At 28.0% G+C, this 19,179-nt stretch overlaps 2 protein-coding genes across 2 annotated transcripts; both read right to left on the reverse strand.

The window, feature by feature from the left end:
- Nucleotides 1–675: 675 nt before the first annotated feature.
- On the reverse strand, nt 676–14,557 carry LOC108755084 (ABC transporter G family member 20-like). Its single transcript, XM_018497910.1, has 17 exons — nt 14,324–14,557; nt 10,803–10,884; nt 9,344–9,716; nt 8,692–8,830; nt 8,053–8,297; nt 7,678–7,855; nt 7,505–7,598; nt 6,479–6,685; nt 6,280–6,383; nt 5,791–6,016; nt 4,060–4,237; nt 3,695–3,810; nt 2,739–2,809; nt 2,577–2,665; nt 2,288–2,464; nt 1,125–1,211; nt 676–890 (listed from the first exon to the last, which is right to left on the reverse strand). The coding sequence occupies exons 4-17, from the start codon at nt 8,790–8,792 to the stop codon at nt 676–678; spliced, it is 2,088 nt and encodes a 695-aa protein (XP_018353412.1). The 5' UTR covers nt 8,793–8,830; nt 9,344–9,716; nt 10,803–10,884; nt 14,324–14,557.
- A 1,250-nt stretch (nt 14,558–15,807) lies between these two features.
- Nucleotides 15,808–19,026, reverse strand: LOC108755150 (the record flags this gene model as incomplete). The annotated part of the gene is made up of 6 exons (XM_018498029.1): nt 15,808–16,022; nt 16,270–16,356; nt 17,513–17,689; nt 17,802–17,890; nt 17,965–18,035; nt 18,911–19,026. Coding segments are annotated over 6 exons (755 nt in total), but the record flags the coding sequence as incomplete, so codon positions are not given.
- Nucleotides 19,027–19,179: the final 153 nt, after the last annotated feature.

The following is a 19,179-nucleotide window of genomic DNA, read 5'->3' on the forward strand; positions in this document are numbered from 1 at the left end:
ATTCAAATAAATGATTTAATTTCAGAAATAATAATTGCATGCCGATATGATTGTCGGACTTTCAACGCAATCTGAAATATTAATTATCACTCAAATTACCAAAATCTTAAAAAACTGTAACAAACTTATTGCGAAAAATGTTGCCTCGGCCGATAATCGAACCCGGATTTCTTGCATTCCATGCGAGCGTCCAAAACCTTTAGACTACCGAGACTTCACAATAACCGATATATATAGAGAGTTACGTATTATAGGCGAGCGTGTATAAACAATACAATTAAAAGACCGTTTATATTAATACATTACTTTAAATACGAAGCGCCACTATGGTCTGGAACGATAATTATTAATTTAAATAGAAAAAATTGTTATTATAATTTCTTAAATAAATAATATTAGCCATAATATTTATTTCTTTAGAGTGATTAATTATAATATTTATGGACTAATTATATAATATCTATTTAAATGGATAAAAATAATTATACATTTTCTCAGATATATAAATTTTTGTACAGTCTACAATTAGTATAAAATTCTGTACACAGATCAAAGACTGTTTTTATGTGCACATCAAATTAGATGGAACATTTTGCATATTTGTCTATCTGCATTCTGTAAATTATACAAAACCATTTCATTTCTAAAAAATTTTGTTTACGTTTCTGAATAATATCAAAAAGACTTCGATCTTACACGAAATATAGTTACGATAAGAAACAATAATGACCACCCTACAATTATTAGAAAGCCATTATAAATTTGTGGTTTAGATATGGAATATCCCTTGTAGATGATTTCTCTCAATGATGTAGAGGGCAAAATAGTTGGCAATGCATAATTAAACCAGCGCAGCACTTTTGGCATTCCCTCCACTGGCCATAGACATCCTATGATTTTGTCAATTAATATATTGATAAAAATTTGATTAACATAAGATAATTATTTTTGAGATATTGTTGTTAATTTGAACTAACATTTGCTAACTTTTTATATTAATAATAGTATAACGTATTATTACGTAACAAAGAATTGTAAATTCAGAAATAATTAATAATGTTATCATGTAGCAATATTAAATTTAAAAAAAATTATGTCCTAAAGCATAAAAAGTAAAGACTCACCGTTGAGCAATATTAACACGAAAAAACTTCCGGCCGAAGTATAATTCGCTACAGTGTGATTTTTGCATGTAACAGAGATAATAAAACCTGAAAATATATTAACATAAATGATCAATTTAGTTCATAGTTTCTGAGTTACTACTATATAAATTACTACTACATAATTATGAGTGAACTTCTGAAAGGATGAACCCTTCAATTTTATTGTCGATTGGTATACTATTGTGTTTTGGGGTGCTGATTACAAATATCATGAAAATTACCAACAAGGTCATTTTGACGGTCATTTGCCGCGCAATCTGGCTAAGCGCACCCCCCTGCTTAGGAGGGCACGATTTCCAGGCAAAGTTACTCTCATTCTATCTCCCTCCTACTCAGGCGCATAATTTTCACACGAAGCGACTTTCAACCCACATTCCTCTCTGCGTAGGAACATACGACTTTCCACGTGAAACGCGAAAAAAATGTTTAAAAAGTTGTTTTTTAGATATTTGACTTTGAAAATGACTTTGTCAGCAATTTTCATTATCATATTTGTAATTAGGGCATCAAAATACAGTAGTATATCAATCGACAAGAAAATTAGGGAGTTCACCTTGACGGAAATCTATCCATAATTACTACTATACAACGTGGACCATTTTAATTAATCCAGTCGATTTTCTCAAAATACGTAAGGTAAAAATGTTATTATAGTTTAAGGCAAATTAAATTATAGTATGTAATAAATTATCAACGTCATAATTGTAAACAAGATTTCAAAAATTTTAGCCATCAGTCTGACACTTTGAGTAAAATGCAAATACGGTACTGTAATGGTCAACGGTACTGTAACTTTCAGGCGTCATAACTCGAAAGGTACTTAATGAAAATGAACTTTATTATAATGTTTTTAGAAGGTCTAAAGACAGCTATAAGGATATGTAATAAAAAATGAGGAGTTCCGTTCAAAAAATTTTAAGTAACCTAATCTTAAGGACATCTTCTTAAGGTCAACCAAAATCATCAACTTTTTTCCCCCTTAAACTATAAAACTTTTGTCCGGAATATTTTTTAAACTTATAGATTTTGAGAAAATCGACTCTTATCCAGTCGACATTAAAATGGTTTACCCTGTATAACCTTTCTTTGATATCGGAATTGCATTATATGAAGAATCGTACCGTACATTAATCCGCAAAAACCCGAGAGAAACATGAGGACCATTACTATTAATATCGATCCTTTACATTCTAGGCCCCATATAGGAAATACTAAGAGCGTTATCATAGCTGTATGGATGATAATGACGACGCTCTGAAGAAGAACGTGAGACAGCAGAATTTCTTCTGTTCTGACCCCTATCACATATTTATATTACACATTTGCATTATTGTGATAAGAAATAAAATGATGAAGCAATAATTGTAAAACATAATCTTGAACGCGATTGACAATATATTAGTAAATTACCTTGAACTACGCTTCGATCCCAGACACCCTCCATCCGATCTGTATTTATTAAAGTGGTAGAAACTGTGGCGGCTAAAAAGAAGCTGAGTCTGCAAGAATATGAATAATTGTTAGTATCAGCAATTAATATCCTTCAATTGAATTAAATTGATTTTCGATTACCCTAACATGTAACTTGGTGCTATGTAATCTGAATACTTCAAATCGGTCGTACCATAAATAGGTTCTTCAAACTTAAAAAGAATATAATTTTATTTTTTTATTTTAGTTCTTCGTCATAGAGAGAGAGAGAACGGGTGTGGAGAGGGGAAAGCGGTGTGGGAAGGAGAGAAAGGGAGAAAGGGCGGGAGGGAGAGAGAATGATTTTGCTGAAGTATTCAAATATTTCGCTAGATATATAATAGATTTGAAAACAATTTTGTAAGACGATCAACATTTTTAGGTAGGAATTAAGTATAAAAACCTAAAAATTTTAATGTTTTTAGATCTGTAGCTAATTAAATTTTTGGATACTTCAACAAAATTGTTCTCTCCGTGGAGTTCAATAATAATTACGGTGATCATATTTTCTTTAAAAAAATAAAGAACAAATCTGAAAATTTTAGAGCTTTCTTCCTGCATATTTTCAAACCAGTTTGATTGTCAAAAATCTGTGCATTATAGAATTTTATTGCACAGTGCTAATAATCAAAATTGAGATAATACGTAATTTTCTGATAGTTTGAAACTGGTTCGATTATATTGGAACAAACCCTTAATCTGAAATAATAAAAAGTTCAAAATAATAAAAAATGAAAACAACTCTAGTTTAAATAAATTAAATTTAAAAAATTAAGAAATATAATTAACAAAAACAAATTGTATTTATCTGTATAAAACTATAAAATATTTTCTATAAAAATTTGCTCATTAATATAATATTATATGTAGACATTGGAATGCTAATTAGAAAAAAATTTCTTGTAATGTCAAAATAAAGGATAAATTTGAAAAATAACGGAAAAAATTGAGTTTTGTAGAAATAAATATATCTAAGGAAGCTATCTAATATAAAGGACAATCCTTTACAATAAAGGACGTGGTCACTGAAATAATAACTAATTATAAAATATGCTTACTTTGATAGGTGGATGGGCTAATTTTGGCGAATATTTGCAATCTCTCATGATATCTTCATAAATCTCTAAGAAACGCTTGAATAATTTCTGCTGTATATAAAGTCCAATTTGCATATCTATAACAGAGGCGTTGTAAATTTACATATTTGTAATTTTATTAATATATCGTTTAATTTACGTTCCGTTTCTGCTAAAATATTTATGACGTAATACCTTCATCAATTTCTTAGATCTTTTTGTATAATTTTTTAAATAGTATATTTTATTTTTTTATATTTTAAATAATATTTTCAAATATACAAATTAATTAAACTTTTTAAATTTTTAAACGATAAAAACGCATTGTTAATGTACAAATAACGTACCGCCCATATCGAGAAAAACTTGAATTTGGCTGGCGAGCAAATCGGAATCTTTCGCGGAATTGGCTTCTTCCACGCGTATCTGCAAAGCTTCGGAGAAGTTTTGACTAAAATATATCAAACCACTGAGCTTCGCATTTTGTACAGCCTGTTTTGCCTCGGAAATGTTGTCATAGTACTCCTGAAAGCGAAATATTAATAAGAATTTTTAAAACATATAACGTTTTAAGAAGGTTAATATTGAAAAATATTGAAAATATATAACGTTTTAATTATTGTTACTGTCGTCCTTTCGGTTACATCGTTACATGACATTTTCTCGAAAAGCTAGACTTAAAAATGTTAGTATCAAAAACTCCGAGGCACAATTTTAATTTGTAGAGATTAGTAAGGTCCTCCGCACAATAAAAGGAATAGGAAATAGAGAACAGAGAATAAGAATTTCAATCTATCAGAAATCATGTATTGTGGATACACAGTTTCTGGTAAGTTGAAATTGTTATTCTCTGTCTCTGTTCCCTGTTTTTTTTATTATGCAAAGCCCTTAACACTGTTGAAGTAGTAAGTACATAAGTTTGTCCATAAGTCCATACCACAAACTTATGCACTTATTACTTCAATAGTGTTACTAATTCATACACTATTAAAATAGTATTGTCTAGAAGTTATTGTTAGTACCAATAGTCTAATCGTATTAGTACTAATAGTTCCAGTCTAATTTTTCAGGAAATTGTTATGTAATCTTCTTCTTAATTTATATGAAAATGTGTGCGCGCGCGTCCTCGTTTATTCGTATGTGTGTGTGTGTGTGTGTGTGTGTGTGTGTTAAGATTTTTATATTTCAATTTATTGAATTTGGGAAAGGTGGTAAGAAAAGCGTGTTTGCCTATATCACATTTAGTTCGTTTATATACAAAAATATATTACGCATAAATATAAAATTAAGAAGCGCTACATACATAACATGATACTATTGCGCACAACCTATATTGCACACATAATATTATTGCCCACAGATCGATTGTCTACATATATTATTATAGCTTGATTGCTTACATGCACTTTTGCAGACAAATAAAAATTTTAGAACCGAAGTCACGTTTTGCCGACATGTATTATTATCTACAAATCGATTACCTACAAGCATTTTGGCGTACACACAAATATCAAATTAAGATTAATCTACGTAAGAAAATATAATAATTTGTATTTTTAAAGCAGGGAATTTGTATGTCAAAGCAGAGAATTTGTCTTTCTAAAGCAGAAAATTTGTATTTTTTTTTTAATTTATGTTCAGAAATTATGCATATCTACATCCGTGTCCAAATCCATTTTTAAAATGCTAACGTTTCGTGAACATTGCAGTTGACTTTATCATAGGAATACTTAGTACCAGGCTGGCCCTAATAAAATGAACTGCAATGTTCACGAAACGTTGGCATTCTAAGAATGGATTTGGACACGGAAATAACTTTCAAAACGCACGATTTCTTTATAGAAAGTGAAAGTCTCAAGTACTGAATTTGTGTTTTTAAAATAAAAAATAGTAACTATAATAGTACTTGTAAACAATCGAGCTGTAAGCAATAATGTTATGTATGCAATTTTGCGCAATAGTCGCAATCGAATGTGCAAAAGTGTATTTTTCTATTAATTTTATATTTATTCTCAATAGTATATGTGTAATCATATTTATGCCGATTATACATTATAATAATTTTTAAACCATTGTACCTGTATTGCGATAGAGTTGTCAAAATAATGCAAAAATCTACAACTGAGGTTGTCAAAATGGCAAGTGACTTCATCACTCCAAACATTGCCAAAGTTGCTATCCAAACTGCAGTTATTGACTTCATTGTTAACGATGCCAATCTTCAAATTTTTCGGATTATCACCAATTGCCATAACAAATACGCCGATTTGAAGTATAGGAAATACTACTGCGAAAACTAGTCCTCTGAAAAAATATGTCATTTATTATTTATTATTATTATGAAATATACCACGATTAATAAATTTAAATTTTTTATTATAATGTTTTGTATGCTACGATATAATGATGTACAAAAATAATACAGAAAATTTGAAATTAAGACAGTTAAAATTCTGTTTTTTGGATATTTTTTTTTTGTATTCTATATTCTATATCCTATATAAGTTTATGTCCTTTAGAAGAATATATATATATATTTATTAATATATATATATATATATATTTACGTATAATAACGCAAAAATTGGATGCCATTCTTCGCTAATAGAGCTTTGAACCTTCTCAATCGTGAAACTTGACGTTCCGAAATTGCTTCGTACTCTGACATTGCCTTCAAAATTCAAATTATTAATGTTATAAAATGATACCCATTATATAGTTTTTATAGTAATGATTAGGGCATAGATTATTTCTACATATATATACTTTTGTTAATTCACATTGATTTTGATCTTTATACAAGACATCACTGCTGGTGTCTTCCACTTCTCGAGCTTCATTCAAAGTGATTGTGTTATTTTGGACATTACATAATTTCAGAAAAGCTTCTTCCAAAGACGAGCATTCAAATTGCTCCAGCAATTCTTGTGGCACAGATTCCGCTAACAATTTACCACATCTGATCAAACCAATCTGTATAATAATGAAAATACACAAATGAATTCGAATATGAAGAATAAAATTTTCCGAAGTCTTAAAGTAGAACTTCATGAAAATACAATTTTATCATTTTCAGTTTGATTTTTGAGTTACGCGAGATTCCAAAATAGTATTAGTATAAACTAGGGATTCATAAAGACAATGGTTTTCAATGTATAAAAGACTCAGACGAATCAGAAAAGGAAGATTTATAAAAATTCAATGTGACACACGACAAATATACTGACATATGTGTATGCCAATGCTCCTGAGTAGTCGTCACAATCATATTGAATCATGACGTCAAGCGAAAAATGACATATTAATTTTTATTAAGCAAATGAAGTGTTTTTATGCAACGCGCATGTGCAGCTTATTTTCACTTACACGTTTCTTTTATCATTTTTTACGATTATTTACTGATTGTCAGGGAGGATAAACATAATTTTCGTTTTATTTTTACAAACGTTTTAAAGCAATCTTATCATTTTGTATTATCCAAATTGTCTTTATTTATAAATAGCATGTAATAAAAATTGTGTCATTTCCCGCTTCTAACGTCACGATTTAATATGGCTGTAATCATTACTCAGGAGCCTTAACGAGACTGATTAGATTCTACAAGACATACTATACTAAGAGATACTTAATTCAGTAACTATCACGCGATGTATCTTGGGTAATGCTGATAGCGAAAAAGCAGAAATGCACGCACGTTGATACGGACATTTATTGTTGTTTATATCATTGTACACCGTGTAACATTGGCTAAAAATGACCTACTGCAACTATTTTAATAGAAACAAAACGCACTTTATTAGCATCTTTAGTTTCTTCAATGTAGTGTGTCGTGATCAGCACTGTGATATTTTCTTCCTGCGTGATCTGAATCATGTAGGCCCAAATTCTACAAAAAAAAAGTACATCCAAACACTTTCTTATTATTATTCTTTATATTGTATCTAAAATGAGCAAAATCTACTTGCTTCTCTCTCAAAATTGGATCCAAGCCCACAGTGGGTTCGTCGAGAATTAGAAGTTCGGGTTTGTGAATTAATGCGGCGGCAAGAGAAACTCTTCTTTGCTGACCTCCACTCATGTTCTTCACTAGATGATCTGCTGGGGGTAGTTGAAGCAACTCCGAGAAGAATCGCTGTCTCGTCTCTGAGGAATAACACGGGAAAGCTATAGTCGTTTGAATTAAATTACGCTATGAAATATTTTGCATACGAATAATTTAAAACAAAAACAGATACGGTTTACAATACGTTTACTCAAAAATATTTTGTATAACTGAAATATAGAAAATGCGTGACATTTCACGTGCAACGAATGCTAATATTTTTTTTATTACATCCTACCGATCTCCTCATCGTCGAGCCCATTAATTCTACCGAAGTAATAGAAGGCATTGCTCATGGAAAACTCTTCAACCAAGGAAACCTCTTGCGGCATGTAACCTACTCGAGGTCCAGGGATGCCAGAGCCCTTGTTGCCCGGATTTCCTCCCAAGACCCACACTTCTCCGCTATCAAGATACCGAACCCCGACGATGCAGGACAATAGTGTGGTTTTGCCACATCCACTAGATCCCAACAATCCGTATCTGTTTAAAAGAAAGATTTTATTTATATGCTTTATTTTATTTTAAATAATACATTCGAATAAAATTTTTTATTTAAATTTATTTTCTTATTTGAATAATCATTATGAAATTATACGATTATCCTATCATAAATTTTGCGCAAACGGCAGCAATTTAAGAAGTCGGCGAATGTACATGTAAAATAGCAATTTATCTTGTTTCTCGAATAATGTAAAAATCGCGCAGATAATCGCTTAATTAATAAAACTTAATTAATTCTATGGCACTTTCTTTTTCTTCTATGGAGCATTTTTTAAATTATTCTTTTCGGAAAATTATTTGTTAACAACTTGAAGCGAAAATAAATAAGTACGATTAATCTTTTGTATTAACATGATAAATAACGGTTATTTACATGGAACCTTTTGAAACAGTCATATTCAGGCCATTGAACACCAACTCTTTTCCATAACGCTTTACGGCTTTCCTTACGACCACAGCCTCTTGTTGCACCATTTTACGATATTGTGATGAATATTTGATTAGCGGCCAAACTATAACAATTTTTTCTCAAATGACTTAAAAATAGATTGTGATTTACTGGAACAATTAACTTTTTAAAGTGATATTAAATTTAAGTGTTGTTCAATTCAATATAAGTGGTATGAAAAGATCAATAACGCTTATTGAATTTATAACAGGCAAATATTTTTCAAAATATTATTTTGTCTCAATGATAGTAAGATAACTTTTATTATTGACAATTAATGTGAAGATAGTATATAAAAATTGAATCTGTATTGAATCATATTCTTCTTTTGCTTTCAATTTAATAATATTTTATTTAATCGTATTTTTCTAACATTTTCAAAATTTTAAAAGTTTACAGATCGAATTTGCGTAAGATACATGTAATAATTAATGATAAAACAATTTGAAATATCTTATTTACCTTATTTAATTATAGAAAAATAATTTTTGAAAAATATAAGTATAATTTAAGAAAAGTATTTAATATCTTGAAAATGATTTGTTATTTGTGACATGTTTGAATAAAAAAAAATTACATAAAATTGAAAGCAATGCTCGCAAGTTAGGTAAATGGTGAAATAATTTTCCAATCGCTTATGGTATGAGTTTACAGCGTGAGTTGAAGGCCAGAGAATTAAAATTAACAATATTTAAATCTTCTGATATATTCTTCGTTACGGTTATGATTCCTGTTTTTATAAGCAGCGATGAGCGATTTCGTGTGAAATCTTGAGATATATCTGTAGGATTGATCGCTCGAATGATTCCCGAACGAGCTGACTCACGATAAACCGGATAAACACAAAAGTTATCTCTGCTCGATGCATATTCGATGTCTACTCCGCCTATCGCTTGTCCGTTCGCGCATGCGCGCTTTCGTCGCTCCGCTCAGTCACCCATCCCACATATCTATGTATAAATATAAATACATAAAAAATATTACATTAAAAAGGAATGAAAATGTTTAAAACTTACTTAATTGTTAAGAAATAAATTTTATAGATAGATTCTGTAGAAAAATATGTATCAATATTTCTTACAGCAAATACAAATAAAAATTCAAATATCTTTTTAGGTTTTTTAGGGTATTTTTGCATTATTGAATCCTCTAAAGTCAAAAATTTTAGATTCAAAAATTGCGAAATTAGTATAATAAATAAAAAAATGAAGGAATAATTTTATTATTTTAAAGCTTAGTTTCTGGATATTTTAGTCGCAGCATCTATATTTGAAGTCAAGATTTTTGAATACCAGAAATAGCAGAATCGAATGAGAGAAGATAAATAACGGAGGACTTGAATTATTAATGAACGGCTTGCGATTATTAGTATCTCAGAATGATTGTGTTTAAATATGTTTGGGTGCACAATCTCATTTGAGATAAATTAAATTCATAAACCACAATAAATAATATATTTTTAGAAATATCTAACTTTGTGTGACCGATCCTAGGCGTTCTCTACTATATTTAAATTTTTTATTTCATTTTGGTATTATTTTAATTTTAATTCAATAAAGTAATAATAATTATTCACATTTATACTCCATATACTAATTGCGGAGCAGTTGCTTTATTTTTTTTAGATTTAAATTCAAATGAATATGATATTAATTTATTTTCATAAAATCTAATGCTTTTTATTACTTCCTGGAATCAATAAAGCAATCTTTATGGGGTATTACACTTTGAATTTTAAAGATACATATCTTAGTTTAAATTTAGTTTATGTGTCACGTTTTTTATAAATTAACGACATCAGTAAAATGCAACACTGTTGCTAATAAATAAAAAACACTTGATAACTAACACTTGAAAAGATAAAACAAATACTAAAGAATCTTGTGATATGCATCATTTGATGAAAAATATTATAATTACAATATTTAAATATAATATGTAATCTGGAATTAGTGCGTGATCCGCACTTAATGCTTTTACTCTATATGTATAAGAAATATTGTCAATAAAAATTAATTGCAAACATCTCTGTATACCATCCGCATTCGTTTCATGCAGCACCTTCAGCTTATATTTTTTTGTTCGATTTCTCACGCAGCACCTTTTGCTCGTATTTTCCTGTAATAGGAAATGATAATGGAGCAATTAAATATTAAAAACGTTCTGCGTATGCATAATCACGTAAGTTTTTATTACGGAGTTAGATAACATTTACGTCATTTAAATAATATATGAAAAGATTATAATCGTATTAATTAATTTTATCTTGTAAATTAAAGGAAAAAAATAAAGAATATTATTTAATTTATTATTTACATTATGTATTATAAGAAATATGTTGTCTAACTATGACCGGTAAAAACTTTTATGATTATATAAACGTGCAACATTTTTGAATTATTATTATTTTCATCATTACCTCCTATTACGAAAATGCATCATCTTCTATTAAGAAAATGCAAGCAGAACGTCCCAACAAACAAGAACGGATTGAAATGCATTAAAATGGATTCAGATTTTTAAAAATACGGATTCATGAATATTAAAATGAATTCTTTTCAATCCTGAATGCATTTTTATTCATTTATAGGAATGGCATCGAGTAAATTTTTATGCTTTTTAACCTAAAAATAGTAGTCTGTGCATCGTGAATACTATTTAATTTAAAATTCTGGATAGGAAACGCAGTTTTTCAATCAAGTTGAATCTAAAAATAATATCGGCCAATTCTGTGCATCGTGAATACGGCTAAACTCAAAATTTTGAATAGGAAATGCAATCTTTTAATCCACTTGAATAAAAAAAGTTTTTATTTTGAAATGGATTATGAATACTGTTTAATTCAAAATTGCGAATAGAAAATCCATTGTTTCATTTAAAAATCATGAATGCTACTTTATTCAGAATTATTAATTAGAAATTTTACGTATTGATTCAACTGAGTAATTTAACAATGGTTTTGCACGGAATGCAAGAGATCCGGCTTCACTCCCGGCCGAGGCAATATTTTTCGCAATAAATTTATTAAGATTACAGTTTTTGAGATTAAATTTGGGAAATTTGAGGGGATTATTAATATTTTAGATTGATTGCGTTGAAAGACCGACAACCATATTGGTACGCAATTATCATTTCTGAAATTAATTCATTTAAATAAATATATATAATAGTTCAATATCTTAACATTCAGACTGTAGTTCGTATTTAAAGTAATGTATAAACGATCTTGTTTTCTTAATCTTATTATTAATTTAAAAAAAGTTGTACCGTAAAAATATATCATGAGAGAGAGAGAAATAAAATTCCACTTTATTTAAGTTAAAAGAAACATAAAAAGAACGTAAATATGAACAATAAATGTTACATATATAAATTTCTTATTTTTAATTAATAAATTAATTGCTTTTATGTATATTTTATATTAATACGTTCTCTTTATTATACAACTAGAGTATATATTTTGTATACAAGTTTTAAAATAACTATAGAATTTCATGTAATTACTATTTTGATTTATTATTAGGTTAAAGCCATAAAAATGGATTGATTTCTATATAAAAAATTTGTATACATGTAAAAGTTTAAATAAATTAAAGTAGTACATGAATATATTTTATAGTATATTTTATAGTTATTATTTTAAAACTTTTATACACAATATATACTCTAGTTGTATAACAAAGGAAACGTAATAATATAAAATATACATAAAAGCGATTAATTTATTAATTAAAAGTAAGAATTTATATATGTAATATATATTTTACATACTTACGTGGTTTTTTATGTTTCTTTTAATTATTAAATGAAGTAGAATTTTATGATATATTTTTACGGTATAACTTTTTTTTAACTCACGAGTTGAATTAAAACGAAAAATTTCTTATTCATAATTCTAAATAAAATAACATGATGCATTTTTAAATGAAACAATGGATTTTTTACTCATAATTTTGAATTAAATAGTATTTATGATCCATTTTAGAAGAAAAATTTTTTTTTATTCAAGTAGATTAAAAAATTGCATTTTCTATTAAAAATTTTGAATTTAATAGTATTCACAATGCACAGAAATGGCCGATATTATTTTTAGACTCAACTTGATTGAAAAACTGCATTTCCTATTCAGAATTTTAAATAAAGTAGTATTCACGATGCACACAAAATACTATAACATTATTTTTCGATTAAAAAACATAGAAATATACTCCATGCCATTTCTATAAATAAATAAAAATGCATTTAAGATTAAAAAGGAAGAAACATTTGTCCCATGCAATTCCTGTAGATAAATAAAAATGCATTCTGGATTGAAAAGGTTTCATTATAACATTCATGTATCCGTATTTCAAAAAATCTGAATTCATTTTAATGTAACAGAACGCACGACCCTGAGGGCGCATTTATGGTCGGAATCGAGATCTTTGGGAGGAGCATCGAGAGCGCTGATACCGGAGAATACGAGGAAGAGGTTTTGAAATAAACGTTATCCTATTTATAAAGCCGCCGATCGCGAGATTCTGGGCAAAAATTTCGAAATTGATATATTTTTTACCATTTCTTAGCACTATAAAAAATATTCAGATTCGAAAGATTGGAAAGAACTAAATCTGAAGGTTGCGCGATTTGAGAAGAATTAAAAACTTAAATCAAGAAGAATAAAAATCTAGTTAGATAAATAATTACACTAGTAGATGATTACTTAGCTGAATAATTTCACGTAGTAAAGTATTTAAAAAATTTAAACAAAGTATACGATTAACTGATCTGAAATAAGATTACTGCAATAATATTAGAAAATCATGCAACTACTACAAGAGTGATTTAAATGATTCTCATAAATCTGCCTCTTTATGGAGATCAAATCAATCATACAGGAAAGTAAATTGAAAACTAATTATTTACGTAATTCAATGATGGGACGGCATAATTATAAGCGTATTTGTAAAGTTGAATGAAACATTATTGGTAGTAAACGAACATGAATATGACGTAAATGTAACACGACTTAAAAGTAATAGGAATTTAATAAAATATTAAATTAATATATAAAATATATATTCACACTTTGATTTAGAAGGAGGGAGCGTTTTGTGGAGCTGTTAACAGATGATGCGTGCACTCGTAAGAGAAATTCGACGCCTATCTATATAAAGCGAGAATGGTCAAATAATCTTTTCATATACTTCTTGCCACATCATGGCGACAAACATTTTTTTCAAAGCAGCTACTAATCAATCGATCTATATGACAGAAGATTTTAATTATTAATTAAATCATTTTATAAAATAACGGAATCGAATAAATTTAATGAATTGTCTTATTAGATGAATTATTAAATCTACTTCACTCAAAAACAAATTAGAGATTACTTCGATATTACTATCAACAATTTATTGAGTTCTTATTACTTTGTAGAATAATTCAGTCAAATGTTAAAATCAATCTATTCTATTATAGATTTATTTCATCGAGCTCATACAATTATTTGAATTGACGATACAATTATGTTTGGTTACTACCAATAACTTAACCACTTAACCCTAAGATTGTTTACCTCAATTCGAGTTGAATTCCCCAATTTTTTTAGTGTGTAATATGGCGTTTCAAGCTGTTAAGTTGTGACAATATTTATACTCGTATGATCCGAAAGTTTTGCAACTTATACTGACGAAATAGTATTCCACAAACACGTTTGCACGAACAAACGAGTCTTTAGAAGTCGAGTTTTTAGAATTAAACTTAGACGCTTTATCGCGACGAATTCGTTATATGAAAATTGACACGAAAGTACGACAGCTTCAATTATAAATTGCGTGAGATATTAGTGTGGCAGTATATAAAGACACGTCGATGTTCTTGAAAAATAGCGACCTCTGGTGACATCGTGCAGCAGTTGGTTGTAATAATACTAACAAAGGCATTAAAATAAATTATTTTCCTAAAGATATTTATCGCCGATACGGATAAAAAATGCTAATCTGGAAAATAAAATATTGAATCATGCGGCATTATGTGAGTAAGAGGGGGAGAGACAGAAAGAGAGAGCGAGAGAGAGAGAGAGAGAGAGAGAGAGAGAGAGAGAAGTTTCTATTTATATACTTGTATACTATTTATATACTTGCATATTTAATTTTACACTTTATTTTTAAATATTTGCCGAACTTTATTTTTTACATTTATATTTTACTTTTAAATATGTGTACAACAACTTTACACTTATTATATATTTTTAATTTATTGTATTTTTATGTATTACATTATTATAATTTTTTTTTTGAAATAGTAAGATTATTTTCTTATTTTTAGGTTTCCTTTTATCTCAAATATGTGAGAAAAAAGACGAAATGATGGAACAAAAAAACTTGAATGTACAGCAATTCCAACAACATTTGAAGAATTAGTAACTCAAATAAAAGAAAAAAATGAAATTAATCATAAGTTCAATTTAAATTTTGTATAATAATTTAAATAATGTATATTGATTTTTTTTTTATTTTCCATAAACTTAAATTAACGCAAATACATTGAAAACTAATTGATTACTTTATTTTTCAAACAACGCAATTGTTTGAACAACATAATTATTTATACAATTAAACCATTCACTAAAACTAAATATATAATAATTAGGGTACTTTGTTTTTGTTTAAAATATTTATCATTATTATTTGAAAACAATTCATATTACTATCATATAGAAGTTAATACTAGTAGTTAATTTTATATTATTTTTTACATTATTTAATAAAATAAGACGTAATTATTAAATAGAAAAAATATGTTATCATAATTTCTTAAATAAATAATATTAGCCATAATACTTATTGTATTTCTTTAGAGTGATTAATTATTTATGGACTAATTATAATATATAATATCTATTTAAATAGATATTATGGTTCTGTAGACAGATCAACAAGAATATTTTTATATGCATCAAATTAAATGAAATATTTTGCATATTAATCTAACTGAATTCTATAAATTATACAAGATCATTTTCTTTCTAAAAAATTTTGTTTACTTTTCTGAATAATATCAAAAAGACTTCGATTTTACACGGAATATAGTTACGATAAGAAGCAATAATGACCACCCTACAATTATTAAAAAGCCATTATAAATTTGTGGCTTAAATATGGAATATCCTTTGGAGATGATTTCTCTCAATGATGTAGAGGGCAAAGTAGTTGGCAATGCATAACTAAACCAGCGAAGTACTATTGGCATTCCCTCCAATGGCCATAGACATCCTATGATTTTTTTCAATTGATATATTGATAAAAATTTGTTTAATGTATTAAGATAATTATTCTTCCGACATTGTTGTTAATTTGAACTAACATTTACTAATTTTTTATATTAATAATAGTATTAATAATGTATTATTACGTAATAAAGAATTGTAAATTAAAAAATAATCAAATTAATAATGTCATCATGTAGCAATATTAAATTTTAAAAAAATTATTTCTTAAAGCATAAAAAGTAAAGACTTACCGTTGAGCACTACAAACGGGAAAAAACTTCCGGCTGAACTATAATGCGCTATAATTTGATTTTTGCATGTAACAGAGATAATAAAACCTGAAAATATATTAACATAAATGATCAGTTTAGTTCTTAATTTCTGAATTACTACTATATAAATTACTACTATATAACTATGAGTGAACTTTTGAAAGGATAACCCTTCAATTTTATTATCAATTGATACTACTGTATTTTGGTATGTTGATTACAAATATCATGAAAATTACCAACAAGGTCATTTTGACGGTCATTTGCCGCGCAATGTAACTAAGCTTAGGAGCGCAACGTCTTCCACGCAAAGCTACTCCCACTCAACCTTCCTCCTGCTTAGGGGCGTACAACTTACACGCGAAGCGACTTTCACCTTTCCTCTCTGCTTAGGAACACACGACTTTCCACTGTGACTCCTGTGGAAGGAGGCGTCTGGGAAACGACTGGTCAACTTTATCTCATCAACGAAGACCAGGACCATTAATTACAAAAGAAGAAGAAGACTATCCATGTGAAACGCGAAAAAAATGTTTACAAAATTGTTTTTTAAACATTTGACCTTAAAAATAACTTTGTCAGCAATTTTCATTATCATATTTGTAATTAGAACATCAAAATACAGTAGTACATCAATCGACAAGAAAATCAGGAAGTTCACCTTTTCGGAAGTCTGTTCATAATTACTATTATATAAGGAACCATTTTAATTAATCCAGTCGATTTTCTCAAAATCTTTAAGTTTAAGGCAAAAATGTTATTATAGTTTAAGGCAAATTAAATTATAGTATGTAATAAGTTATCAACGTCATAATTGTAACCACGATTTCAAAGGTTTTAGCCATCCATCTGACACTTTGAGTAAAATGCAAATGCCAACGGTACTGTAACTTTTAAGCGTTATAACTCGAAAAATACTTAATGAAAATAAACTTTATTATAATGTTTTTAAAAAGTCTTAAAGACAGCTATAAGGATATGTAATAAAAAATAAAGAGTTCCGTTCAAAAAATTTTAAGTAACCTAATCTTAAGGACATCTTCTCAAGGTCAACCAAAATCATCAACTTTTTTCCCCATTAAACTATAAAACTTTTGTCTGAAACATTTTTTGAACTTATAGATTTTGAGTAAATCGACTATTAACTAGTCTATATATTAAAATAGTTTACCCTCTATAACATTTCTTTGATATCGGAATTGAATTATATGAAGAATCGTACCGTACATTAATCCGCAAAAACCGGAGAGAAACATGAGGACCATTACTATAAATATCGATCCTTTACATTCTAGGCCCCATATAGGAAATATTAAGAGCATTATCATAGCTGTATGGATGATAATGACGACGCTCTGAATAAGAACGTGAGACAGCAGAATTTCTTCTGTTCTGACCCCTATCACATATTTATATTACACATTTGCATTATTGTGATAAGAAATAAAATGATGAAGCAATAATTGTAAAACATAATCTTGAACGCGATTGACAATATATTAGTAAATTACCTTGAACTACGCTTCGATTCCAGACACCCTCCATCCGATCTGTAATTATTAAAGTGGTAGAAACTGCGGCGGCTAAAAAGAAGCTCATTCTGCAAGAATATAAATAATTTTTTAGTAACAACAATTAATTTCATCTAATTCAGTTAAATTGATTTTCGCTTACGTTAGCATGAAACTTGGTGCCATGTAATCTGAATACCTCAAATCGGTCGTACCATAAATAGGTTCTTCAAACTTAAAAAAAATATAATTTTATTTTTTTATTTTAGTTCTTCATAATAGAGAGAGAGAGAGAGAGCGTGAGAGAGAGAGAGAGAGAGAGAGAGAGAGAAAATGATTTTGCTGAAGTATTCAAATATTGTATTTCGCTAGATATATAATAGATTTGAAAACAATTTTGTTAGACGATCAACATTTTTAGGTAGGAATCAAGTATAAAAACCTAAAAATTTTAATGTTTAAACAAAATTATTTTTAGATCTGTATCTAATTAAATTTTTGGATACTTCAACAAAATTATTCTCTCCGTGGAGTCAATAATAACTATGGTGATCATATTTTCTTTAAAAAAATAAAGGACAAATCTGAAAATTTTAGAGCTTTCTTCCTGCATATTTTCAAACCAGTTTGATTGTCAAGAATCTGTGCAATATATAATAGAATTTTATTGCACAGTGCTAATAATCAAAATTGAGATAATATGCAATTTTCTGATAGTTTGAAACTGATTTCGATTATATTGGAACAAATCTTTAATCTGAAATAATAAAAAGTTTAAAATAATAAAAAATGAAAACAATTCTAGTTTGAATTTAAAAAATTAAAAAATATAATTAACAAAAACAAATTGTATTTATCTATATAAAACTGTAAAATATTTTCTATAAAAATTTACTCATTAATATAATATTATATGTAGACATTGGAACGCTAGTTAGAAAAAAATTTCTTGTAATGTCAAAATAAAGGATAATATTGGAAAGTAAAGGACAAAATTGAGTTTTGAAGAAACAAATAAATCTAAAGGATAACTATCTAAAATAAAGGACTATCCTTTACAATAAAGGACGTGGTCACTGAAATAATAACTAATTATAAAATATGCTTACTTTGATAGGTGGATGGGCTAATTTTGGCGAATATTTGCAATCTCTCATGATATCTTCATAAATCTCTAAGAAACGATTGAATAATTTCTGCTGTATATAAAGTCCTATTTGCATATCTATAACAGAGGCGTTGTAAATTTACATATTTGTAATTTTAATATATCGTTTAATTTACGTTCCGTTTCTGCTAAAATATTTATGACGTAATACCTTATTATCTTTATCAATTTCTTAGATCTTTTTGTATAATTTTTTAAATAGTATATTTT

The sequence above is a fragment of the Trachymyrmex septentrionalis genome, unplaced genomic scaffold (genome assembly GCF_001594115.1).
Source record: "Trachymyrmex septentrionalis isolate Tsep2-gDNA-1 unplaced genomic scaffold, Tsep1.0 scaffold101, whole genome shotgun sequence".
NCBI lineage: Eukaryota > Metazoa > Arthropoda > Insecta > Hymenoptera > Formicidae > Trachymyrmex > Trachymyrmex septentrionalis.

Bases quoted from the DNA above. Each gene is read 5' to 3' on its own strand.
- LOC108755084 (XM_018497910.1), bottom strand. From the start codon at position 8,792: ATGGTGCAACAAGAGGCTGTGGTCGTAAGGAAAGCCGTAAAGCGTTAT. The intron at 8,298-8,691 runs GTAAATAACCGT...TCTTTTAAACAG, and splicing joins ACTGTTTCAAAAGGTTCCAT to ATACGGATTGTTGGGATCTA. The intron at 1,212-2,287 runs GTACGATTCTTC...ATATATTTTCAG, and splicing joins TTTTTGCGGATTAATGTACG to GTTTTATTATCTCTGTTACA.